Source organism: Podarcis raffonei, chromosome 2 (genome assembly GCF_027172205.1).
Source record: "Podarcis raffonei isolate rPodRaf1 chromosome 2, rPodRaf1.pri, whole genome shotgun sequence".
Taxonomy (NCBI): Eukaryota; Metazoa; Chordata; class Lepidosauria; order Squamata; family Lacertidae; genus Podarcis; species Podarcis raffonei.
Window position 1 is genome coordinate 7,784,744 of NC_070603.1, and position 27,573 is coordinate 7,812,316.

The 27,573-nt window shown below is 45.2% G+C and overlaps 1 protein-coding gene across 2 annotated transcripts in view; it reads left to right on the forward strand.

Annotated features, from left to right (window-relative positions):
- The window catches only part of GALNT6 (polypeptide N-acetylgalactosaminyltransferase 6), a 69,780-nt gene extending 44,420 nt beyond the window's left edge, over positions 1–25,360 (forward strand). For both annotated transcript variants that reach the window (XM_053372400.1, XM_053372408.1), the window contains exons 6-11: positions 3,005–3,122; positions 16,377–16,577; positions 18,242–18,373; positions 21,763–21,864; positions 22,773–22,925; positions 24,891–25,360. In XM_053372400.1, coding sequence (XP_053228375.1) covers positions 3,005–3,122; positions 16,377–16,577; positions 18,242–18,373; positions 21,763–21,864; positions 22,773–22,925; positions 24,891–25,004 — 820 coding nt within the window. In that variant the 3' untranslated portion in view covers positions 25,005–25,360. The remainder of the gene's footprint in view (positions 1–3,004; positions 3,123–16,376; positions 16,578–18,241; positions 18,374–21,762; positions 21,865–22,772; positions 22,926–24,890) is intronic.
- The last annotated feature ends 2,213 nt before the right edge of the window (positions 25,361–27,573 follow it).

The following is a 27,573-nucleotide window of genomic DNA, read 5'->3' on the forward strand; positions in this document are numbered from 1 at the left end:
TGTTGTAGATCCCCACTTAGCGTACCACCACCCCCGCTAGAAAAATATAAATTAATGTGATCTACCTCCTGGCGCTTCCTTGGGATATAAGGATTATAAACCACTTGGTATACTCGGAAGTTCTTTATGAGACACAATGCCAGGACTCCCCCTCCCCTTCCCCCCTTTTGGCGGCACAAAAGCCAGGATAATGAAGGCCGTGACATGAAAGAGCCAAGGTTTATTCCTTTCTCTTTTCAAAGCCTGCCAGCCTCTTGTCTGTTTTGGCAGTGGGCAGCTGCAGAGTCATTAAGGTAACCAGTATCCCAACCTCTTAAAGCTCGAAATGACCTTGAATTCATCAAGTGGAAGACATTTAATACCGGCCCTCCGGCCCTCGCCATTGCACCAGCGAGACAAAACCCCTGTTCCTTTTGGCCTCAAGTACAGCTCCTCTTTGTGCAGAGGTCAGACGGGAGGCTGTTCTGCCCCCAATGAAAGGGGCTCAGGGACTCCTTTTTGTTGCTGCTGCATATTCTGAGAGGGAGAGAGGCTGGCAGCTTGGCTTGTCAGCAGCTCTTAATCTGCGCTGCTCGCCTTGGTAAGAACAGAGCTGTGTTTCAGGAGGGGGGGGGGACCTTGTTGAAGCAAGTTTTCGACTCCGGTCTCCATTTCTCTCTTTTTTAAAAAGAAAGAAAGAAATGCCTCTTGCGAAAGGAGCAGGGCAGACTGAAAAGCTTCGTCCCCAAGTGCTCTCAAATTTGGCTTGGCAATATGCATTTATCGTAATGATACCTGAGGCTGAATGAAGGGCTTGTCTGCCTCCCAAAGGCTCTGCCTTAAAGTTCCTAGTGACTGAGCGCCATCCTAAGCACTGGGGCTGTTCCTGCTGCTTCTGATGTGATCAGCCAAGGCCTGCCTCACATTCTCTTCCTTAGCTCTCCCTCTCCTTCAACACATCTGGGCTTGGTTGCTGCTGGTTTTCTCAAGACTAAAAGGGTAAAGGGACCCCTGAACATAAGGTCCAGTCGTGACCGACTCTGGGGTTGCGGCGCCCATCTCGCTTTATTGGCCGAGGGAGCCGGCGTACAGCTTCCAGGTCATGACGCCAGCAGGACCAAGCCGCTTCTGGCAAACAAGAGCAGCGCACAGAAGCGCCGTTTCCCTTCCCGCCGGAGCGGTACCTATTTATCTACTTGCACTTTGACGTGCTTTCGAACTGCTAGGTTGGTAGGAGCTGGGACCGAGCAACGGGAGTTCACCCCGTTGCGGGGATTTGAACCGCCGACCTTCTGATCGGCAAGTCCTAGGATCTGTGGTTTAACCCACATCGCCACCCGCGTCCATTTCTCAAGAGTAGACTTATTGAAATGAAGGGACCTAAGCCAGCTATGCCCATTAATTGCAGTGAGTCTGCTCTGAGCATGGCTGAAATTGGATACAACGCCATGTCTTGGGCGCTATGCACTTTTGGAAGCAAAATAAGCGTATGAAAGTTTATGCTCTTCATAGTTTCAGTTTGAATGAAAAGTTTGGAATTTCTAGGGTGGGTGGGTATGGGTGCGCATATGTGCGGCATACCAGTCAGCTTCTACTGTTTAAAACCTTTAAATCCTCAAATCTTATTTTTTCAATTATTTGCATTTTCAAAAATGGGAACAGAGAGCATATTTAACCCCCTCCCCTCCCCCCTTCCCCTGTCCCACTTACAACTTTGTACCAAATACAGTAAATAAAGCTCATACCAATAACTAACTTAGTTGGTCTCTAAGCTTCTACTGGAAGGATTATTTTTTTTAATTTGTTTCAGCATATATACATATTTCAGCATATATACATATACCATATGATTTCTCTTCCACACTTTTCCTGGTTCCTTTGCTTTTCCACTACTCTGCGTAATCCACAACTTTTTAATCACCCAATTTGTTCTCTATTAAATACCCTATCTATTTCAACTCGGCTAGATTTACTCGAGACCTACTAAGCTATGTATTTGTTTATACTGATTCCTACAATATTCAATCAACTTGTCCACTCCTCACATCTATTTGACAGCAGGACTCCAAGTAAAATAGCATATGACAAAATAGCATACAACAAAAATATATTGGTTTTTAAAAGTTTGGAAGGTAGTGGTGACTGGAAAAGTTGCACGAAAAGTGCAGGGTTTTTTAAATGATTCTTCAAGGACCATGTTGGAAAATAACCCTACACACTTTGCATGCTCTCCAGCCATGATTTTGTACCCAGTAATTCCTGAAGAACATTTTGGGCATCTAGATGGATTGCACTTCCTTGAGATTTACAGCAGCAGCTGTGATGGAAGCAATAGATGGGCAATGGTGTCAACTGTCCCTTCTTCTAGGCCCTTGATGTTCTCTTAGTCCTATTGACCCTTGTTCTCGCATTCTTCTTGTTCTGTTTTATTTAATACATGTTTATTCTTCCTGTTGCATAGCTTAGAACCTGGTTTTAATACTTGCGAAATACAGTTCCAAGGATCAGATCAGCGGTCTGTAAGAGCATCAGTTGTGGGAGTAGTTAGATTTTGGGACGGCAGACTACTGGGACCTTGATATAAGCAATCATAAGCAAATGCACCTCTCAAACACATACAAAATCCATATGCATAAATTTCTTTTTAAAAAACCTAATTCAACAGAACAGCAAAAAGAAGCATCAACAGATCACTCCTCAGAAAGCTAGCCTAAATGAATGCCCCTTGCAGAATTGCCTGAATCGTCTCTCAGAGCCTCAGGGATATTGCAAGAAAAGCCTTGGCTCCTCGCCACAGATCTGATCTCCTGTAATGATGGTATTCTGGGGTGGGCAGAACCTGCTTGCCTGAAATTGATGCATGCAGCTCCCAGATGGTGTAAGGAACAAGTCTATATACCCTAAAGATCAAACTAGGAATTTCAGAGAGGATCTTGAGCACTGATTGATGCTGCAGTTTCCCTTTCGCTAAGTATCTCTCTTGCTGGAATTTGAATAACATCCTCACAATTCTCCCTTTTTGCAGGACTCCCACATTTGCCGGCGGACTCTTTGCCATTTCCAAGTCCTATTTTGAGCACATCGGCTCTTACGATGATCAGATGGAAATCTGGGGTGGGGAAAACGTGGAGATGTCCTTTCGGGTAAGAATGACAGGTACAATATCCTAATTGTAGTACAGCTATGGCTGGCCCGGCATATTTTCCAACTATACCAAATTTGCAGCACAGGGATGCATTCATTCATCAATCAATCAATCAATCAACCAACCAATCAATCAATCAATCACCAGCTCTCCAACAAGGCAATCCCAGGGAGAGGATGAGAAACAACATTCCATCGTTTGCTTTGTAATGTGTTGCCATTAAGGTTGGGTTGTCTTGCTGCTTTAAAGGGGGAAAAAATCAAAACTAAAGGATTGTGACGTGAGCAAGCCTAGCCTCCCCTGGGCTCACTCCCCTCCCCTGGAGTGTCTTTTTTCAGGTTTCAATTAACCATAATTTAACATTGCGCCCAAACCCTAAACCTGTGGTTGATGATACCTGTGTTTTGTTGAAACAAGCCAGCTTCATAAACCACAGTTTCAAAGTTGGCTTGTTTCAAATAAACCATAGTTAAGATTAATCATTGTTTGTCAGATTTGGATGGCACAGGGAAGGTGTAGTTAACCAAAACTGGAAGCAAAATCTTCCAGACTCTTCCTCCATGGAGAAAAAGGGGTGGGGAAGAGAGGGTCGTTCCTGTTGCGATAAAACATGCATCCTGCATAAATAGCAGTTCTAACCATGTATATACCTTCAATTTCTATTGATAAAGGATATGTTCGAGCAGCACTGTGGTTCTGAATTTGCTCACAGCAAGTGTGACAACTACACATTATTGAAAGAGTTATGCTACCTTAGAATTACTAGGGAAATGTAAGAAAATCTGGGATAAATTTACAGATTAGATATGGGTATATAAAGTAAAGGAAATAACTGAAATACTTTTAAAGGAGGAGAAGTGTGTTTTCTTTCATTATTGCAATGAAAAGCTTTAGTGGATCACGTGTGTGCTCTTTATGGTGGTTTTACGAGCATAAATGTTAATTTTCAAAAGGGCCCTGTCTGAAAAGCAGCTTTTGAAGGCTAAAAGCTGTTTGGAGTGCCACCCTGTGGCTGCAAGGAAAATCAGGAGTGGGTATAGAAGTTTCTTAGAGAGCCAGGGATCTCCTGTCCAGGACTGCCAATGCACACCCATAGAAATGCCTGGTCGTGCCTTCAGTGGTATACTCAGGTCTATAATGTGCCCAAAGCCAACTAGCAGAAGGGAGCAAGTAGCTGCAACATGTTCTGTTGCAGCGACATTAAGCATGGTTGCAGCTGCTTATATCAACCTAGTGATGTTCACCCACCCCTGGTTGCTAGCTAGACAAATCTCAAAGTGGCAAAGTCCAGATTACCTCTAAGTAGGTCCCAAGGTAGGGCCTAGTTTCATCCGTACCAGAGTGGAATGTGTGCTTTGGGGTATAAGGAATCCTTGGGTTGGTGAAGAGGCCCTTTAGCTCCTCACTGGGGTCACCAGCTCTGGGTGTGGGGCCTAGGCTCCTTTGAAGGGGCCGATGGGGAAGAGGATGATCTCGAGATTTCTGCTCCTCAGACTCTGGTGCTGTTGGAGCTCTCTGAATCTTGCTGACAGGACCTTTCTGTACCTGAATCGCAGCATTCATGGTCGTGACGCAAGGGAAGATGATATGTGAAACGCATAATTTGTGTTTCAATTTGCTAATTTGTTTTTTGTATAATTTTTATTTTTTCTATTTTGCATTTTAGAATATTCATTTGAACAACCTTAAAATATCAATGACTTCCCTTCTTCTCCTTCCATTGTTCAATTTGCATGCCATAGATCCCTGCATATTTTACATAAACTAAACCATTCAGTATCCCATTATTACATCCATCAAAACTTATTTGCACTGTTGAATATATCTTAATGCTGCCAGCATTTTCAAATGTACACAACTTTCACTCATATATTCAGTAAACATTTCCCAATCTTCTTTAAATGTATATTCTTCTTGTGCTCTTATTCTGTAACTTAAGTCTGCCAGCTGCGTGTATTCCATCAGTTTAAGTTGCCATTCTTCTTTAGTTGGGACCTCACTCGTTTTCCAATTTAGGGCCAACAAAACACGGGCAGAAGTAGTGGCACACATAAATAGCCTTTTTGAGGGAATGTTCAGGGGTGCAGGAGAGGATATATTGTGAGATTATATCCTGATCCAACTTGTGCTAACAAGTTCCCAAAATATCAGCAGAGTTTATAGACATTTCCCTTTAAGTTCGCAACGGTAACGTGTGCACAGGTTCGCTAGAACCTCTATAATAATTACTCTGGTAATTTCCCCTTTGTTCCCTCTTAAAATACAAGACACAACACAGTCTTTATAAAAGTATAAAAGAGTTTACTCACGTTCTGTTCACAATATGATCCCAGAAGGCACACAGGCTTAAAAAGGTAAAATACATTTAGAATCTATCTTGTAGCAAGATGGTCCTTATCTCCTCTCTTGGCTGGGAGCCAAGAGAGCATCCTTAGATGTTTCCTCATGGAAGGAAGATGGCAGAGAGAGAGGGTGGCTGCCTGCCCTGTGCTTTTGTCATTACCTGCACAGGTGAGGCCACACCCACCTCTGGTCACATGCGGAGGAAGTCCGTCCCCAGGAAGTTTACCTGCTTGCTGGACAGACATCCCTCCCCATGTTCTAACATGTACACTCTAGGAATGTTGTCATTGACTGCTCCTGTGTTCACATCCCACATACCCCTTCTCAGGCAATACAACATATACAAAACATAAACAACTTTATTCAACCACCCAGAGTCCCAGCTTGACACGTAGATTCTGGAAACTCTCTCTTGGTAGGGGTTTCGTCAGGATGTCAGCAGTCATCTCTTGGGTGCTGCAGTAGGATAGCTCCACAAGTCCATCCTGGATCATCTGGCGTATGTAGTGGTATTTAACCCCAATGTGTTTTGTTCTGGCCAGGAACTTCTCACTCTGCGTCAGCTTCAGGCAACTTTGATTGTCCTCCAGCAAGCTGACAGGCCCTTTCCTCACCAACCCAAAGTCCTTTATGAGTTGATCAAGCCAGGCAATCTCTCTGCAGGCTTCTGTTGCTGCAACGTATTCTGATTCTGTGGAAGATAATGCTACACAGCTCTGTTTATAACTGCCCCATGAAATAGGTCCATCACCAAACATGAAAACATGACCACTTGTTGATTTATAATCAGCATTATCCCCAGCCCAATCCGCATCAGTATACCCAACCAACTTAGGGTCTCTGACGGCTGGTAACCTTAATTTACAATTCATGGTACCCTTCAAATATCGCACCACCCTCTTTACACCTGCCCAATCATGCTCAGTGGGAGAATTCACTTTTCTGCTAAGAATCCCCACGGCATTAGCTAAGTCAGGTCTACATGTGGTAACTAAATACAAAAGTTTACCAATCGCCGACCTGTAGTCATTGTTGTCTGGCAACTGCTTCGAATCCTGCTGATTCTTCAGGAAGTCAGTAGCCATCGGTGTAGCAACTTGATGTGCGTCTTGCATCTGCATGTGCTCAATCAGCTCATGGATCTTCTGTCTTTGGCTGAGAAGAAATGATCCGTCCTCTTCTCTTTCCACCTGGATTCCGAGGTAGTACTGGACATCTCCTAGCTCCTTGACCTCCACCTCTTTGCTAAGGTGTTTTACTATCTGTGTATAGTCTTTCTCACTTGCTGTGGCAATAATCAGGTCATCAACAAATGCTAGGATATATGAGAATTGTCCATTATTTGACTTACTGTACAAGCACTTGTCAGCGTCGCCTTGCTTGTACCCAAGTTGCGTCAGCATTTTATGCAACTTCTGGTTCCAGGCTCTGGCAGCCTGTTTAAGTCCATAAAGTCCTTTCTGGAGTTTGCACACTAAATGTGCCTCATGTGGTTTTACAAAACCTTTGGGCTGTTTCATGTAAATTTCTTCAGAAATCTGCCCATGTAGAAAAGCGGTAGCAATGTCTATGTGTTTCACCCTCATTTTCTTGGAGGCCGCAATGCTTAAAAGCATTCTTACGCTGCTGTACCTCACCGTTGGTGCAAAAACTTCATCATAATCTTCACCAAAACGCTGTGAAAATCCCTGTGCTACAAGTCTAGCTTTGTAGCGCTGCACTTCTCCTTCTGACCCCTTCTTAACCTTGAAAACCCATTTACTGCCAATAGCCTTCTTACCGGGAGGCAGCTCAGTGAGTGTCCAGGTCTTGTTCTGATGCAGTGCATCCATCTCCTCCTGCGCGGCCTTCCTCCAGAGACTGGCTTCAGCAGCTGGCATCTCCTGTATTTCTTCCCAAGTGGAAGGTTCCTGCGGAAACACCGACCCTGCAAAGTAGGACAGTCGTAACGGTGGGACACCTTTGTTGGTTCTGGATGAGATCCTGACCTCTGGTTGTGTGACCGCATCAGCTTCCTCATCCTCCTCCAACGCAGGCATGTCCCCATCTGAGTCCTCATCTTCGTCTCTGGTGCCGCCAGGGTTCTGGTCCTCTGCGTCTTCTGGTGTGTTGCCTGTAGGGGGCGCTGTAACACTCGAAGGCAGATTATTACTTTGTGGGGTCTCAAAAGGGAAATATATGAACTCTTGAGTCCTTTCTGACTCATCTGAAGAATCCACAACAGTGTTCTTAGTGTCTACTTTTCCATATTCATCAAAATAAACCGCATGGTATGCATTTGTCTTACCAGTTTGTAAGTCCATAATTCTGTATCCTTTGCCTCCAGAGGCGTATCCCACCAGGATACCTGCTTTTGCCCTGGAGTCAAGCTTGTGTCTGTGTTCCTTGGGCACGTGGAAGTAACACGGACTTCCAAACACACGTATGTGCGACAGATTGGGAGCTTTCCCATGCCAAAGTTCAAATGGTGTGCGCTCTGCACCATTAGTTGGCAGTCTATTCTGCAAATAGACCGACGTGTATACTCCTTCGGCCCACAGCTTCTGTGGCAAACATGCATCCTTTAGCATGCACCTTGTCATGTCCATAATGGATCTAAACTTTCTCTCAGCTATGGCATTCTGCTGTGGTGTGTAAGGAATTGTGGTTACGTGTGCAATTCCTTCCTTGGCGAGGAGAGCCTGCATTTCATTTGAGCAGTACTCACCTCCATTGTCGCTCATTAACACAGCTGGAGCTCTTTGGAATTTGTTCTTGACCATGGCAATGTATTCCTGGAGCTTGTCCACTGTCTCACTCTTCTCTTTGAGGAAATATACAACACAAAATCTTGAAAAGTCATCCAGAAATATTAAAATATATCTATTCTTTCCCAGTGAGGGAACATTCATGGGTCCACATATGTCAGTGTGCACTATGTCAAGCACTTTGTTGCTTCTTTGTTCTGCACAACGTGGAAATGAAGGTTTTACAGCCTTCTCAGTAATACAGCTTATGCACTTTGTTGGAGCTTTGTTGCTCTGCTTTACCTGCAAACCTCTTACAAGATCTCTTTTCTGTAGATCCAGAATGACGCTGGTGTCTCTGTGTCCAAGCCTTCTGTGCCATAGGTCCAGATCTGCTTCATCCTTCTGGCTGGAATGTGCCACTTTTGCAGACTGGTTCTCTGAAAGATCAAGCTCATATACACCATTGATTAGCTTTGCTTGAGCAAACACTTTGCCATTTCTAGTCACTTTACATTCTCCATTTCCAAATGTGATCTGGAAACCTTTCTTGTCCAAAGTGGACACGCTGATTAAATTGCAGCTCAGCTCTGGAACATACAAAACTCTAGAGATTGTGTTCTCAATGCATTCATTGTTTATAATGCATTTCAGACTCATGGAACCTGCACCTTTTGCTTTAACAATGTTGCCATCTGCAATCTCAATTTCAGATCCTTCTTCATCCTCTATCTCATTAAAATAGTCCCTTTTATGACAAAAATGGGAGGATGCACCTGAATCCATAATCCATTTATTACGTTTATTTACACGATTCTGGACAGCTAAATTCCTTTCTTGCAGTAGCCATGTGCATTCACATTTCCCCTTCTTTTCCCCTTTTGGCTGAAAGGGGTGGGGTTTCTTTGCTTTAGGAGCCCTGCAGTTCTTTGCAATGTGTCCTTCTTTGTTACAATTGAAACAAATCACTTTCTTAGGCATCTCTTTGGACTTTGTAAATTGCCTAGATGCATAACTACTGTCCTTGCTTCTAGCATTTCTCACTGGAGATTCAGCTCTATCTCTGCATTCTTCTTTTAAATAACCAATCAAGTCTTTAAAAGTCAGACCTTGTCTATGTTCCATCAAACTTACAAATGCGCTAAAGCGTGGTCCAAGTGATGATAACAAAAATGCTATCTTTGTATCTTCATCAAAAGCTTTGGGAGTCAGATCAATTCTTTGAATAATCTCAGTAAACTTGTTGATGTGCTCTGTGAATTCCTCTTTTGAATTCATCCTCAATCTGGTTAATTTACACACCAAGTTTCTGAAGCAGTTTATGCTAGATTCTCCATACACTCGCTCAATATCTCTTAAGATTTGAGATGCATCATCTGTACTATTTATTAATGATAGCTGCTCATCACGAAGTCCACTCAAAATTATGTGTCTAGCTTCGCTGTTCATGCGTTTCCAAGCACTTATCTTGGCTAAATCCTCCTCAGACGATCCCGTAGGCTGAGGCTCTAAAGCTTCCAAAATGTGCTTATAATCTAAACATGCTATCAAGCGCTGCTTCCAGTGTATGAAATTGTATTCATTCAGCACAGGCATTCCTAGCTTTGCATCACTATCAAAAGCTGCTCTAGCCATCTTAAAATCCAAAAAATTGAAAATTCTTCAAAATTTCAAAATTTCTCAAAATTTTAAAATCAAAATCTCAAAAATCTAAAATACAAAACAGTTCTTCACTGCCTTGGGTCACTGTGAACTCTGAGGGAAGGGGGGGGGTGCTTAATCCCCACTGCACAATGGAACAAAGGACCATGTGCTTACCAGGAAGTTAACTCAGAAAAATACTACTCAACTTAAAATCACAATCCAATGCAATCCTTCAAAAATACGCAGAAATGTGCAATACTGGGGCCCAATAACCCTTTGAGGGAATGTTCAGGGGTGCAGGAGAGGATATATTGTGAGATTATATCCTGATCCAACTTGTGCTAACAAGTTCCCAAAATATCAGCAGAGTTTATAGACATTTCCCTTTAAGTTCGCAACGGTAACGTGTGCACAGGTTCGCTAGAACCTCTATAATAATTACTCTGGTAATTTCCCCTTTGTTCCCTCTTAAAATACAAGACACAACACAGTCTTTATAAAAGTATAAAAGAGTTTACTCACGTTCTGTTCACAATATGATCCCAGAAGGCACACAGGCTTAAAAAGGTAAAATACATTTAGAATCTATCTTGTAGCAAGATGGTCCTTATCTCCTCTCTTGGCTGGGAGCCAAGAGAGCATCCTTAGATGTTTCCTCATGGAAGGAAGATGGCAGAGAGAGAGGGTGGCTGCCTGCCCTGTGCTTTTGTCATTACCTGCACAGGTGAGGCCACACCCACCTCTGGTCACATGCGGAGGAAGTCCGTCCCCAGGAAGTTTACCTGCTTGCTGGACAGACATCCCTCCCCATGTTCTAACATGTACACTCTAGGAATGTTGTCATTGACTGCTCCTGTGTTCACATCCCACACTTTTTTGACACCTGGGAATTTCCATCTGAATTATCCCCAACAAAAAGGATTTCTGTGTTGTTGTTTTTAAACACTTTTTCAATTCATTACAAATTATTTCCCAATACTCTTTTACCCTTTTACAAGTCCACCACATATGACAGAACAAATGATAGCTCGCTTTTTAAAGTTGTGATGAGGAACCTGTGGACCTCCAGATATTTAACTCTGATTCCCATCACTCCTGACCATTTGGGACTCACACAAAAGTTGGTGGACTCCCCTTCTTTAGAGGACTTTGAGCAGAGGTTGGATAGCCATCTGTCATGTTGAGATTCCTTCAATGCATGGGGTTGGAGTAGATGACCCCGGGGTCCCTTCCAACTCCACAATTCAATGATTTGATGACTAGCGGGAGTTGACCAGTGTCCGGAAGGCTACTGGTTCCCCATTACTGTGCTGGGATACTGCCAGGGAGATAAAGTCCATCTGAGCCCCCAAGCTCGGTGCCGGACGATCCATCGACCTCCCGTAGTCACGCAGTACCAGCAATTTAGCGACACTAAGCCTCAGGCTTAGTGCACACTCTAACAGCAGAATTCACACAGCAAAAGTTGCACAGCATGAGAGCAGAACAGCATATTTACAGGGTTTATTCAGCGTAGGTCAAAACATGAGAAGACATGACCGACTGCTCCGACTGCTCAGGCAAAACAGCAGAAAACGAAAGGAACAGACAACATAAACATCCTGTGAGACAGGAAACGCGCAGGCTGTTATACAAACATCCTGCTCCCTTTTAAGGTGGAACGGAAATATCCTAACATCCTCCCCCTTTCCGTGTAACCTGTAGTACCTGTGGTTCAACCCAATTGCAACCATTGTACATAAACCTTAAGTTGTTCTCTGTTAACAACCTTAGACAATAGATCAGCAGGAATTTCATTTCCTGGCATGTAGGACACCTGAATGAGTCCTTTCTGAATACACTCTCTTGCACGATGTAGCTTAATCTGCAAGTACTTGGTCCTTTGCTTGCAACTCTCCGAGTTCAGCAAAGCCAAACAAGATCTATTGTCTTGATACACTTGTATAGGACATTTCACAGAAACCCCAATGTCCTTAAACAGTTGCACCAACCATTCACAATCCATGAGTGAAAATGACAGAGCATTGAGTTCTGCTTCACAGGAACTTAGGCTGTCGTCTGCTTTTTGCACAACCAGTCAAACAGACAGTGGTTGTACATGTAGCATACTCCAGAAGTGCTTGTACCATCCGTGGTGTCACTTCCAAAACTTGCATCTGCAAAGATTTCAAGACCTCCAGTCTTCTGACTGGTGAACCTCAGCCTGTAGTGCAAAGTCCCTTTCAAATACCGGGCTATGCGCTTCAGAGCTTTCCAATCCTGAACAGTAGGATTGTTAGCATGTCTGCTAAGCAGGTTAGTGCTTACAGCAATGTCAGGTCTTGAACATCTAGCAATGAAATTCAACTTGCCTAGAATGCATCAGTATAGCGTTGTGTCAGAAAACGCTTCAGCAGTACTGTCTACCTGGTAACCTGTCACCATCGGTGTGTCTGCTGGGTTTGCATCAACCAAATTCAACCTGGTTAATACATCAGCAATTTTCTGTGTTTGGTGTACCAGAAAATTACCTGCTTGGTCCCTCTCCACCTGCAGAGAAAGATAGTTGGATACCTCACCAAGATCCTTCATGTCAAAGTGCTCCTTCAGCTGAGCTAGGGTGCTTTGGTAAAAAGCCTGATTCTTCCAAAACATCAGAAGATCATCAACAAAACATAAACAATACAGTTTGTTTTGCCCCTCCTCCTTGACAAACACACACGGATCAGCTTTGCCCTGGTGAAAACCTAGAGAAAGCAACGTTTCAGTGAGTTTTGTGTTCCAACACCTGGCACTGTGCTTGAGACCATATAAGGATTTCCGCAGTTTACAGACCATTCCCTTCTGTATCTGCATCCCGTCAGGTGGAAGCATGTACAGCTCCTCCCCCAAAATCCCGTACAAAAAAGCTGTATTTATGTCATGATGGGAAACATGCAGTTTCTCCTCCGCAGCGATCTTGAGCATCAGCCGAATGCTCTCATATTTGACCGTGGGTGAGTAGGTCTCGTGGTAATCCTGCCCTGGTACCTGTGAAAAACCTCTGGCAACCAATCTGGCTTTGTGTCTGACAACCTTGCCATTCTGGTCTGTCTTGGCCTTGAAGACCCATTTGCTGCCAACCAGTCTCATCCCTGGGACTACCGGTACCAGCTCCCAAGTTTGGTTCCTGTTCAAGGAATCAACTTCAGCCTTCATGGCATTAAGCCAAGGCTCAGCATCTTTAGAGGTTAACTCCTGGACCTCTTTGAAGCTTGAAGGTTCCCACACCTTCTCTGAGCTACTAAGAACAGCAGTTGCCGTCTTAGCAAACTCATCAGCAAATCTCTTCGGAGGTTTGCCTTTGGTCGCCCTTTCAGACCTGCGAACCAGACGCAAGTCTTCTGGACTCATCTCCTCCTTCTTAGGAGAAAAGTGACCAATGGTGAACAGTGGTTCTTCCAGTTCATTGTCAGACTCATCAGATGGTCTGACTGAGGCCTTTGCGCTCTTGTAGTCTGCTGTGTCATCACTGTCACTGACAGCAGCAGCAGCGCCGCCCACTGAACTGGAATCCGAACTCTGATCATCATCATCATCATCCTCAGTTTCCTCAGCTTTCTCAGCATGATCTGCTTTCTTCACATCACCTTCATCCTCCTCTGGGTAACTCTGGAAAATTCCCACATTTTCCCCCCACTTAGGATTGTACTCAACACTCCTTGTGAACTTTATGGATTTTGAGTTAGTCATCCATACCCTGTATGCACCTTTTTCGTACCCCATGAACAAACCATGTGCCCCACGCTTCCCAAGCTTGTTGCTTTGTGGGGTGTGTACCCACATGTCAGAACCAAAGATTCTCATGTGCTTGACATTAGGTTTCTTACCAAACATTTTCTCATAGCGAGTGCAGCCAATAGGTGATGACAGTCTCCTGTTAAAAGAATAAACAAAATTTGCCAAAGCCTCCCCCCAAAACTTCTCAGGGAGATTGGCATCATGCAACAAGGTTTTTATTCCTTGCAGCAACGTTTGATTTGCTCTCTCCGCAAGCCCATTCATCCATGGCGATCTAGGCGTTGACAAGTCATGCTGGATTCCCTTCTCAGTCAGGAAAGCTTCAAACTGCTGAGAAGTGAACTCCCCGCCCCGATCAGTAAACAGACAGCCAATACGTTTACCATGAGCATTCTCCAACCAAGCACAGAATGCCTTGAACCTAGGAAATGCTTGCGATTTCTGCTCGAGCATAAACACATGAATGTACCTGGAAAAAGAATCAATTAGAACCATGAAGTACCTTGCTCCTCCCAAAGAGGGCGCTAGAGGCCCAACCAGGTCTGCATGCACTAGCTGGTAGGGTTTGGAAGCCTGCCTGCTAGACTCCTTGCCTTTTGGAGCAACCTTCACCTTGTTCTCTGCACAAGATACACATTTCATGTGAAATTTACAGGGTTTGATGTCCAAACCTTCAACCAACCCAGGCATCTTGGCTAGCGCTTGCCAAGATAAGTGACAAAATCTTCTATGTGCATCATGAATACATCCTGCATGAAGAACCTTGTTAGTTTGTGCAACACAACAAGTATCAGCATTAGATATAACAGCATTGTCATCATAAGTTAGACAGAACAAACCATCCATCAACTTTGCATGCAAAATGTCCTCTTTGCCTTTTCTGATGACACAGACAGTCCTCTTGAAGGAAACCTCAAAACCACGCCCATTTAGCTGTAGGACACTAAGCAAATTGTCCGCAGCTCCTGGAACAAAAAGTACATCTCTGATGGTAGTATGCAGACTTGCAAGTTTCACAGTCCCAACTCCTGCAGCTTGCAAAGTCCTTCCATCAGCCAGGTGGATCTCTCCATCTTGAGGTGTGAAGGAGATGAACAGATGGCGGTCTTTGGTGAGATGGCGCGTGCACCCTGAATCCACTATAAACCTGGCCTTTCCCTTCGAAGCAGATTTGCTGGCAAACAAAACCTTGTTTTCCACCAGCGTGGGCTTTTGCAGCTTGCCCCCCTGCTCCTGGCCATCAGACGTGCCTTTAGCCTTTGGTGAAGCTGTGCCAGCGAACAAAGCCTTGTTTTCCACTGGCGTGGGCTTTTGCAACTTGCCCCCCCCCCGCTCCTGGCCATCTGCAGGCCTTATTCTTTGTTTACATCTGGCCTTCCGGCCTCTGCATAGGCTCTGACCTTGGTTCTCACGAGAAACAGAGCTCTCAGCTGCTGACTCCTTGGCTCCCCCTGGAGGCTGGAATGCTGCCTGGGATGACGTGGCAGTCTGCTCCCCCTGCAGCTTGCAATCGGTGCCCTCAGCATCCCTGCATTCACTAGCATTCTGGGAAACAGCCAGGACCTCCGATGCATCCAAACCCTGGGCTGGGGTGATTGGCAGGTGGGCCTTCTTCAAAGCATCCCACATGTCACGTGCCATGAGATTTCCAGCAAGCGTCTTTATTTCCTCCAGAGAGACGGATAAGACTATTATATCAACGGCCCTCGAATGCTGGGCCTCCCATTTCTCTGTCCAAGGAACTGGAGTGGCTTCAAACACAGTATGCCAGACTCCAAACTGACGCAGCAAACTCTCACACCATTTTGCCCAGGTCTGATAATTGTGCCGATTTAACTTTGGGCACTCAGTGGCCTCCGAAGCTTGGAAAACATCCATTCCAGCTTTTTGCTTTAGCCGTGAGCCTTTATGCCTTCAAAAATGGCTTATCTCGGCAGCTCATAAATCACAATGCCTCTGGCTCGGCTCCCAGGCCAAATAGTCTTTGCCGGACATCAAAGACGTATTCCGCGGCAAACAGAAAAGCCTCTGCTTTCGCTTTTCTAACATACCTTTCAGCAGTCTGTCGCTGTCTTACTCTCCTGCAAGTGCCGTGAATCTGGGCCCGAAACCTGTTGTTGGGATACTGCCAGGGAGATAAAGTCCATCTGAGCCCCCAAGCTCGGTGCCGGACGATCCATCGACCTCCCGTAGTCACGCAGTACCAGCAATTTAGCGACACTAAGCCTCAGGCTTAGTGCACACTCTAACAGCAGAATTCACACAGCAAAAGTTGCACAGCATGAGAGCAGAACAGCATATTTACAGGGTTTATTCAGCGTAGGTCAGAACATGAGAAGACATGACCGTCTGCTCCGACTGCTCAGGCAAAACAGCAGAAAACGAAAGGAACAGACAACATAAACATCCTGTGAGACAGGAAACGCGCAGGCTGTTATACAAACATCCTGCTCCCTTTTAAGGTGGAACGGAAATATCCTAACATACTGCTCTAAACAACAGCAGCTTTGGTGCCTGGACTTTCAAGCATGGTACAGAGCGAGAGAGGCAGTGTCAAACATTTTCTCCATGCCACCGTTCCAAAGCTGCTATTTCAGTGTAGACAATACTAAAGTAGATGGACCAGTGCCATATAAGGCAGCTTCCTAATGATTGTGATGCTGATTCTCTGCCTTAAAGAAGAGAGAGGCATAAAAGATAGCCACACATTTCACACCTTGGCCCAGGCAGGCTCAAATTAAGGGTTTCTGTTGGGATGGGGGGGCATATCTTTTCTGCAGGTTTGGCAGTGTGGGGGCCAGCTGGAGATCATCCCCTGCTCCGTGGTTGGCCATGTGTTCCGTTCCAAGAGTCCCCACACCTTCCCCAAAGGAACTCAAGTCATCTCCAGGAACCAGGTGCGTCTGGCGGAAGTCTGGATGGACGACTACAAGGAGATCTTCTACAGAAGGAACCAGCAGGCCTCCCAGATGGCTAGAGAGGTATGTAAGCCAACTTCCCCTAAAGGTTGCTCTGAAGGATCAGGAGTGCCCGCCCCTTGTTTTCAAGCATGTATTTAGAGCAGCCTTCCTCGGTTTTTGGACTGCAAGTTCCATCAGCCCCAGCTAGCAGAGTCTATGATCAGGGTTGATGGGAGCTGGAGTCCAAACATCTTGAGGACAACAGTTTGGGGAGGTCTGATTCAGAGTTGTGCATAGCGTCTTCTCATTTCTGTATGTAGAGCTGATTCAGCTGTAGGGAGCCTCACCAAGGCAGGAAAAAGCACTGTACAGTGGACTCTCGGGTTGCGAACGTGATCCATGCAGGAAGCACGTTCGCAACCCACAGCGCCACATCTGCACACGCGCGAGTTGCGATTCAGCACTTCTGCACATGCGCAAAGCGCGATTTAGCGCATGTGCAAGCACTGAAACCCAGAAGTAGCCTGTTCCAGTACTTTCGGGTGCATGGTGCGCAACCCGAAATTGTGCAACCTAAAGCGTCTGTAACCCAAGGTATGTCTGTATGGGCATTTCATAGAAGCATAGAATTGTAGAGGTGGAAGGGACCCCAAGAGCCATCTAGTCCAACCCCCTGCAATACAGAAACCTCGGCTAAAGCATCCATGACAGATGGCCATCCAACCTTTGCTTAAAAAACCTCCAAGGAAGGAGAGTCCAACCTCTCAAGGAAGACCGTTCCACTGTTTCAGCGGTTGGGTGATGGAGAGTTGCCCCTCTCTCACCTCTGGAGTGCCCAGCCATAGGTTGGGGAGCAGGGAGAGATCTGCTGGGGCCTTGCCAGGTCGTGGCAGTTGGAGGCAACTTACCCTCAAGAACCTCCAGAAGTCTAGAAAGGAGAGTAGCGTGGAGCCCTTCTAAGCCTTTGCAGACTAAGCCCAGGGTTGAGGCCTGCCTTGGATTTAAGCTCACATCCTGGGCTGTCTTACCCATAGGTGCTAGGGGTGCGGGGCACCCAGGCGCTGGGCTCTTGGGCACCAGGCCGAGAGTCCAGGGGCTGAGAGTTGAGTCCAGGGAAGAGCCTGCCCATCGGTCAGAGCTCCGCGGTGGGCTCTTCTCCTGCGGCCAGCTCTGCGCTGCGAGTTCGGAGGAGACCGAACCAGCAAGACGCTGAAGCGGCCAGCCAGCTCCGTCCTCCTGCATGCCTGGGACTGGGCAACTGGGGGGGCGCTGGGCGGATCTTTCCACCCCAGCACCACATATGCTTAAGACAGCCCTTCTCGCATCTTAAGCCATGGGTAGGCAAGCTAAGGTCCAGGGGCCGGATGCGGCCCAATCGCCTTCTAAATCCGTCCCACGTACAGTCCAGGAATCAGCGTGTTTTTACATGAGTAGAATGTGTGCTTTTATGTATTTAAAATGCATCTCTGGGTTATTTGTGGGACATAGGAATTCGTTCATTTCCCCCAAAAAAATATAGTCCGGCCCCCCACAAGGTCCGAAGGACAGTGGACCGGCCCCCTGCTGAAAAAGTTTGCTGACTGCTGTCTTAAGCAAATAAAAAAATAAAGTAAGGAATTGTTTGTTTTCATAATTCATTTAGAGATTTGGTGGGTTCTATACAGGAAGGAGGGTGGGCAGTGATAGTGTCTCCTTTTTATGAACTGATACTTTAAAAACAAACAAACCATGCTGTGCCTTTTCAGAAAACATATGGAGACCTCGCTGAGAGGCTTGAGCTGAAGGAGCGGTTACATTGCAAGAACTTCACCTGGTACCTACAAACCATTTATCCCGAGATCTTCATCCCAGACCTTACACCGGCGTTTTACGGAGCTGTAAGTATGGGTTTGGGGTGTTCATTGCATGAGAGAGTTCTTTCTGGGTCACAGCAAAGGAGCATCTAGCCTTGCCTTCTACATCCAACCGCGTTCCGCCAGATGCCTCAGGAAGAAACACCCCAAATTTTCCACTTGGCCCTTTCTTGGTTCATAATATATTCTGCAGTGAGGACTGGCTCAGAATGCCAATATCTGGTCCAGATTCGGATTGAGAATATATGTAGGGGGAAGTGGGGCAGATTGATACAGAAAAATTCAATCTCATATTTTATGTAACAAAAATGAGTCAAATAATTTTTTTTTTTTGCTTGATGCATGGCATAACTAATCAATGTTATAATAGCAATCAAAAGAACCATTAAAATTAGAAGATAATGAGAATATAATGACTTCAGTAAAAAAAAATGGGTTTGTATCATTCTGCCCCACCGATGGGGCACTTTGATACAAAGCATAAATTGTATGAGAATAGTAATTATTTGCAAAAATTTAATGAAAAAACATTTTTTATTGTGAGAGATCATAATCAGCCTTACAATTTGCTACTTAAAATTTAAATTACGTAGAAGAAGAAGAAGAAGAAGAAGAGTTTGGATTTGATATCCCGCTTTATCACTACCTGAAGGAGTCTCAAAGCGGCTAACATTCTCCTTTCCCTTCCTCCCCCACAACAAACACTCTGTGAGGTGAGTGGGGCTGAGAGACTTCAAAGAAATGTGACTAGCCCAAGGTCACCCAGCAGCTGCATGTGGAGGAGCGGAGACGCGAACCCGGTTCACCAGATTACGAATCTACCGCTCTTAACCACTACACCACACTGGCTCTCGTATCAAAACTAACAGTGTTTCACACACATCATAGACTTTATGGCAGGTTTTCTTAACAAAACATCAAAACTTATATTAATCTCTTCTCAAACAGCTATCCATTAAAAAAAAAAACTTTGGAAAAACTTTAAAAGTATAAGAACTCACATTAGGTAGTCCAAAAAATAGTAATTTAAACAAAATGCTTATAAAAAAATATGATAATTACTTAACGTTTAGCTTCTATTGCACTTTATCTACGTAAGTCAATAGAAAAAGTATAAAGAGATGATGTTTGACAAACATACAAAATCCTGTTCTTTTCCTGAGATATGACACTTGATAATCGGTCAAATTATATTTAGAAATGACTTTGGCCACGTAGTAAACAACCGTTTTTTTCTTTTAAAATTTAATGAGTTTAGAGATTTCATGCAAACTTGTATATTGGGGCACTATTGTACACTAGTGGGGCACTTTTATATGTATCAATGTCTTGGTGTATCAAAGTGCCCCAATGGACATTTTTTTATAAAAAAAACACCAAACCTAACAATTATTAATAAAACCATTGAACTTATTTAAAAATCACGTGTAATCCTGACTACTGAGTGCAATAACTTACCTTTGGGTATTTTAAAATCGTAACTAAACGACATAAAACAGCGTTGGAACACTTTTACATTTCACGTAATTTTTTAGTTGGCCGTGCTAAAAACATACCTACTCTTGTCAAACGCCAACGGCTAACTGGCGGGCGGCACAGTCCCAACTGTTGTACTCACACATGTATAGACACATTTTAGTGATGTCGCAATACAAATAACATTTCTCGATATTGAAATATTGTTGGTGCATCAATGTGCCCCGCTTCCCCCTATGTTCCAAATCCAGGTGGTAGGCCTGTAAAACCTACATGTATAAACATTTAAAATTGCTTGTGTATTTCCAATCTTCCATCCCACTCCAATGTGACTAAGAGTGAAACTCCGGGAATAGGTTTGATTCTCCACCAAGTGAAAATGATGCATGTCGACTCATATCTTTTGTCCCGTGCTTTCCAAGCACAACACCATGCTTTAAAGCTGAAGCACAACAAAGGGCACTTCAGGTTTCCCCCAGATTGCCATTTGCTCCGATTCAGCAGGTTTTGGGGGGAAGTGCCAAGGCAGGAGGGGGGACCAATTGGACACAGAGCTTTAAAGAAGGGACCTATGCAGTAGAAAAGGATCTGGATGAGTCTTTTATTACCTGCCCTTTGGCTTTGCTACATAAAGCAAACCCTTCATTAACCAGCCTTCAAAAGCTTTAATTTTTGCTTTGTCAGTCTGTACTTCTCAGCATAAGGGACGCAGGTGGCACTGTGGGTTAAACCACAGAGCCTAGGACTTGCCGATCAGAAGCTCGGCGGTTCGAATCCCCACGACGGGGTGAGCTCCCGTGGCCCGGTCCCTGCTCCTGCTCACCTAGCAGTTCGAAAGCACGTCAAAGTGCAAGTAGATAAATAGGTACCGCTCTGGCGGGAAGGTAAACGGCGTTTCCGTGCGCTGCTCTCGTTCGCCAGAAGCGGCTTAGTCATGCTGGCCACATGACCCGGAAGGTATATGCTGGCTTCCTCAGCCAATAAAGCAAGATGAGCGCCGCAACCCTAGGGTTGTCCGCGACTGGACCTAATGGTCAGGGGTCCTTTACCTTTACTTTACCATGGCAGGAGGGGGGACCACTTGGACACAGCTTTAAAGCAGAGACCTATGCAGCAGGAAAGGGAAATCTGGATGCGTCTTTTATTCACTGCCCTTTGGTTTTGCTACATTAACCCTGCATTAACCAGCCTTCAAAAGCTTTAATTTTTGCTTTGTCAATCTGTACTTCTCAGCTTATGAACTCAACTCCTTCCTTCCTTCCCTCTAGCAGCGGAGCATATGCCCGCCCTGCCTAGGGTGGGCGCGCTCCCAAGGGGTGCGTGGTGCGGAGGGTGCACTGCAGCTGGGGACAGAGCGAGCCACCCGTGGCGAACATTCGCCGCGCCACCTGCCCGTAACTCCCAAGCCTCCCCCAAGCTGTCAAAATGAAGGGGGAAGGGGGAAACGGCGCCGGCAAAGCGGCGCAGCTCCCCCTCCTGCCTCAATGGCTCGGGGTAAGCTTGGGAGTAACGGGGAGGTGGCGTGCCAAATGCCACCCCCCTCAGTGAGGGCACCCGGGGCGGTCCACCCCCACCACCTCCCTTCCTAAGCCCCTGCTTTTCTCCCTCCCTCCCTCCATCATTTCTACTAAGGAACCAGTCTAATGGCCTTCACTGTCTTCAGAACTTAGAATATTCTGATTTGAAACCTAGTGGGAAGGTTTTTGAAAAAGGGTGTATATATTGCAAAGGAGTGGTGCAGTTTTTGTTTCTTGAGCAGGAACTAGGTATGCTAGTAGCTAGAAATGGAAGATAAGTTAGATATAGTTGCTTTGAGAGAGGTGGGAGGTTAGTTGGGCTGAAGGGGGGGAATTCGGGACTGCACACTGCATACAGAAAGCACCTAGGTACTGCTTCTGGCTGTAGATGGACCCCTGACAGTGTTGGGTTGTTTTCAGATTAGAAATGAGGGCGCCAAACGCTGCCTGGATGTTGGAGAGAACAACCATGGAGGGAAGCCGCTCATCATGTACCCCTGCCATGGGATGGGAGGCAATCAGGTATGGAATTCGTGAGAAAAGTCCGGTCTTAGGGTGGAATCCAGTAAAACACTCCCATTTGTGCAATGAAACTTCCACTCCTTCTCCTCTCTTCTCATGCCCTTTCCCAACCCTTCTGGGGAACTGGAAAAAACCTCAGAACAGGTTTAGTAGAACACAGGGAAAGATGGAGATGGAGGGGATGTTCCACTGCGTAGCCAAAAGTCCTTGTGCGAATGGAACTGCTTCATTGGACAGCACCCCATGTCTCTTCTCATGTCTGAGATTTCAGGCGCTGCAGTCTGGAAGTTTTGTGCTGCCCTAATTTCAGGCAAACAGGTGCTTCTGTAGAGATTATTCTGCACTGTCTGAACTACTTGCAACTTTCCTAGTATAAGAGCATACCCACATTTTCCCCCTAGGTTTCCATTTTAAAACAGGGAAAAAAGAACACTGCATTAATCAAAATACACCTTCTACAGTCATACCTTGGCTCTTGAATGCTTAGTAGCTGAACAAATCGGCTCCTGAACGTTGCAAACCCAGAAGCAGGTGTGCTGGTTTGCGAATGTTTTTCGGAAGCCAAATTTCCAACGCGGCTCCCATGGCTTTTGATTGAGTTCAGGAAGTTCCTGCAGTCAATTGGAGCCCGGCCTTGGTTTTCGAATGGTTCCGGGTGTCGAACGGATTAAGCTCGACAACCAAGGTACAACTGTATAGACTTGTTCCCCAAAACAGTTGAGAAGAGTTTTACAAATCTGGAAAGGGATTGCCTGCCCCTTTGTTTTGGATCCATGTTTTCTGGAAGTGTAAAAATAAACCGCTCTACCCCAGAACAAAGCAAATGCCTGACTCCTCTCAATTGCTTTCTGATGAGGAAGGCCTCTTAGCAACTCCCCGGTGGCTGTTCTTTTGTGTGTCGTTCTCAGTACTTTGAATACACATCCCAGCGAGACCTGCGGCACAACATCGGCAAGCAGCTCTGCCTCCGTTCCAAGATGGGACCCGTGGAACTGGGAGACTGTCACTATACAGGGAAGCACTCCCGGGTGCCGGAAAATGAAGAATGGGAACTGACTAATGTGAGTGCTTTAAGTTATAAATATACTGTAGGTAGATTTCAGAGTGGCGTGCTTTTCTCTTGCTCTCGGAACCCCAGTTTTTGCCCCCCATCAGTCGTCCACTGCTTACCAGACAGACCTTCCTTGCTGCTATGGCTACAGCCTGGCCTGGCCTGGCCAAAGTACATAATGGGCAGTTCTATTCTGCCATTTTTTCTGGAGAGCAAGGAGTTCCTTCTGAGAGCAGCCAGTGAGTGTGGGCTTGGGGTGTGCTGTAATGAGAAGTTGCAGCAGCCACCACAAAGGAGAATCTGACGATCCCTCTTGGCATTGTGGGAGCCATTCGCCCCCACTACTTTGAAGGGGAAGCAGGGAAGAGAGAGAACTCCATTTTCACAATGCTATTTGTTTGCTGGGTTGTTCCATATTTCTCTAGCACAGGCATAGGCAAACTTGGCCCTCCAGATGTTTTGGGGACTACAATTCCCATCATCCCTGACCACTGGTCCTGTTAGCTAGGGATGATGGGAGTCCCAAAACATCTGGAGGGCCGAGTTTGCCTATGCCTGCTCTAGCACCTGGTTTGGTGATGGTCTCAAAAAAAAAGTCATTCTAAAAATTCATGGAGGGGCAAGTCTCTCAATGACTAACTAGTATTTATTTATTCCATTTATATCCTGTCCTTCCTCCCCAGAGAGCCCACGAGAGCCAAATGAGCTTAGCTAAATAAGCACGGATGCTTAATAACCTGTCTGAAAATGGTTGATGCCAAAGACAGGGTTTTAATCTCTCTTTAAACAATAGGGCTGTGATGAAAAACACTGGAATTAAAATATTTCTGGCTTTTGTTTCTTGGAGGGGGCTAGTGAGTCTACAGGACCCCAACAGGGTAATTTTGTTTGTGGGGTGGCCATATTCACAGTATTTTGGCAGCGGCGAGTTATGCTGACCACGGTGCTAAGGATTAGGAGAAACTTTTCAAAAAATAAAAAATAAACTTCCAGAATTGGGGAAAATGTCAAATGAGCCACAATTCTTCCCCACCAACATGCTTCTGGGATATTCTGCTCTTCAGGAGTGTGCAGGAAGCTGTAGCCACTCTCTGACCACCCAGAAGAACTCCTGCCTTGTCCCCTGGCTGCTGCTATCCATGGTAGCAGCAATAAGAGTTAACATTTTCCTTGTTAATGCTCATTTGCAACAAACAACAACAACAAAACCTGACTTGAGTGGCGGATATTTTCCCCAACTTCAGTCAGGAGGGGATGCTTTTGCTATGGTAAGTGCACCCCCCCCTTATTTCAGAAACACTGCAAATATTTTCCCTCCACCACACCCAAAACCAATTAACTTTGTCCCCAGCAAATACCAGGCAAATTTCAAGAGGGGCTGCTCCAAAGAATTGCATATTCCTAGAGTGCTGGACTTCCTTGGAAGCCTTGTGAGCTATAGGTAAAAAGGTAAAGGGACCCCTAACTGTTAAGTCCAGTCATGGACGACTCTGGGGTTGCGGCGCTCATCTCGCTTTATTGGCCAAGGGAGCCAGCATACAGCTTCCGGGTCATGTGGCCAGCATGACTAAGCCGCTTCTGGCGAACCAGAGCAGCGCACGGAAACGCCGTTTACCTTCCCGCTGGAGTGGTACCTATTTATCTACTTGCACTTTGATGTGCTTTCGAACTGCTAGGTTGGCAGGAGCAGGGACCGAGCAACGAGAGCTCACCCCGTCGCGGGGATTCGAACTGCCGACCTTCTGATCGGCAAGCCCTAGGCTCTGTGGTTTAACCCACCTTGAGCTATAGGTACAGAGGTATAATATCCATATATCACACTCTGTGAGGATACAGGGAAAATCTATCAGCTTTGTGTTCTCCTTTTCTAATTGCTCATAGGAATCTATCCTACTTCTCTTAGGGATAGAATACTGGGCTTGGATGGACTTTGGAGTGATCTAAGGCAATGCTCTTCAATTTCTTCTTTTTTTAGGATCACCTCCTTAAAAATGTGGCATCTAACAAATGTCTGTCTGCAAGGGGAGAGCATCCTTCCATGGCTTCCTGCAACTCTGCAGATCCCCATCAGCTTTGGTACTTCAGCTAAGCGATCCTGGCCAAGACCACATAGCCTGTTGCCAAGGTCCTCTGGTGAAAGTTTCTGTTCTCTTAACTCCACTACCAAGAAGACAGAGGACAAGTTCAGAGAAAGAAGGGAACCCAGTCAAATATGCTGCGCAATCACACTTGACTTACAAAACACTTTTGTGCCTTTGTGGGATGGGATGGTCAAAGAGGACACAGCAAACCTTGGTGTATCTTTAGTTCTTTTTAATTAAGTAAAATTCCAAGCTGGTGAGTTTGCCCTTTAGAGTACCATAAGTATTGTTAATCAAAGCTCCATATTGTGAGACGGACAACAACGGTGGTTTTATTTTGCAGTAGATTTAAGGGGGGGGGGGCGTTGATTTTTTTCCCTCTTAACTTTTGTATGCTGTGAGCAGCGTAGGAAGTAGCAACCTGCGGAGGTGCAGAGCCTGTCCTAAGAAATAGTTTACCTGTGGGATAGTTTAGAAAATAACTGATGCCAAAGATAAGAATGACTTTAAACTCTGTTACATAGGAAAAGCGTCTTCTGGCCACACAGAGACTGTGGAAGGAGCAACTGCATTGCAAAGACTTGGGGGGACCTTTCTAATAGTTTCTCAGCTGTGTTGTTGTTGTTTCCAAAGATCTTGCACACAGATGCTGATGGGCAGTGCAGAAACTCTTGTCCCCCCAAGTTTCAGTAGGTTAGGACTGCATTTTACAATAGTGGAACACTGGAGTGTGGTATTGTTTTGTGGCTGAAATCTTCACCTCTTTGCACAGCCTGTTGCCAGTGCCTTACCTCGTCAGGCCTCTCACCATCGTTCTGCAAATAAGTCCCTTTCTCTCTTTTTTAAAAGCATCCTCAAGGCAGCTTTATCCCTTTACCAAAGAAAAAGGGACTTTGGAGGGGAGATGTACTCCCTGGACCTCAAACAAAGGAAGGGTAGCATTTTTGCTAGGCCCTTCCTTACGACTCCCAATGTCAGGGACCTGGTGTGCCTTTCTGATCGCTGCAATCCAGACCTACAGAGGCCTTTGACATGAACTTGACCCCCCACACACACCTGTTTGTGTGTAGTCTGCATGGTTTAACAACTTCCTGCACTAGGAGAAAGTACTACTTGCCTTTCCATCTGGATCCTCTCATGACCTTGATTGTACACTGTGATGCCTTAGAGCAAGGAAAGCTGCTAATGTGCCTATATTTTTTAAGACCAGCTGGAGAAGCTGCTTGCTTTGAGGAACAGATGCTGCTGAAGCCTGCAGAATCGCCTTTGTGGATGGGATTGTAGAGACTACTCAACAGGGAATGAGTGTGTGCGTGCCTGTCTTTACAAAAACACCTGCTGAAGTAAATTAGTACATGATATACTGCTAGTTTCAGTTGCCTGATGGAGCAAATCTCTGTTTTCCTCATTTGTTTTGTATGCTGTTAAGACAAATAGCTTATTTGTTTTGGGGATGTCACTGGAGGTGAGGATTTTAATTTTTTTCCCAAATGCAAGCCCAAGATGCTGTTCAGCCACAAAGCTTCGTCGTGACTTCACAATGAGCCTCTTCTTACCCACAGCTTGATTAGCTATTGCACTGTCCATTGAATGCAAAGTGTAGAGGTGAATTTGAAGGAAAATGTACCTCCAGAACATCCTAAGAATTGGGTGTTTTTGAGCACACTACACTTTAAAAGCCGTTTGTTTATGGGGTTTTTTGAAGAAAGACCAAAGGTGCTGACTGTTTCCCTAGAATTTGAATGCAGAAGGTGACATTGGTTTTCCCATTGTGTTCATTTCCAGGAAGGCTTTAGCTGAAAGGCAAAGACCTGCCTTGGGTAAATTTCCAACTGGAAATAATAAAACTTAAAATTCTATTTTACAAGAGAACCTTGTCTGACTTTGCTTACTTTCAAATTGCTCTTGAACAGTGTGTGTGTGTGTGAGAGAGAGAGAGAGAGAGAGAGTGAGTGTTAAATAGCAGGCTAATGTTGGAAGCTGCTTTTGAAAAAAATAGTAGCTTCAAGTCTTCCCTTTGATCAGTCTTCATGTTTTAAGTATATTCTGTATAAATATGTTGGACTCCTAAATTTATATATATATATATATATATATATATATAGGCTGGGTATATCAGACCCCATGGAAGTAGAGTGTTGCTCCCTTACTGCCACACAATGAACTTTTTAATTGCTTCTGAGTATTTCGTATCTTGAGTCAAACATTGGAGGATATTTATACATAAGCCATTGGGGTCTGTGGAGAGATTCCAAATTGGCAACCATTTTCCTGCCCTTTTATCTCCAGAACCATTAATTTTCATGCGGTTGTCAGTGACCACAACATTTATCAGCAAAAGGGCACAGAACAATATATGTGTGGGACGTATCTCCGTACATCCAAATAGGAACAGCAGCAATGAAGCTGCAGAGTAAGTGTTGTTCTGGAAATACTGCCCAGTCACATAATTTTGCACCTCTAAACAACAGAGTTCACATAATGTCTGGGATCCATAAAGCTGGTTTAGGCACACCCAAGAGTTTGGGCAGGCCCTGGGGATTTCAAATTTATTTTTTTATTTATTGGAACAGCAAG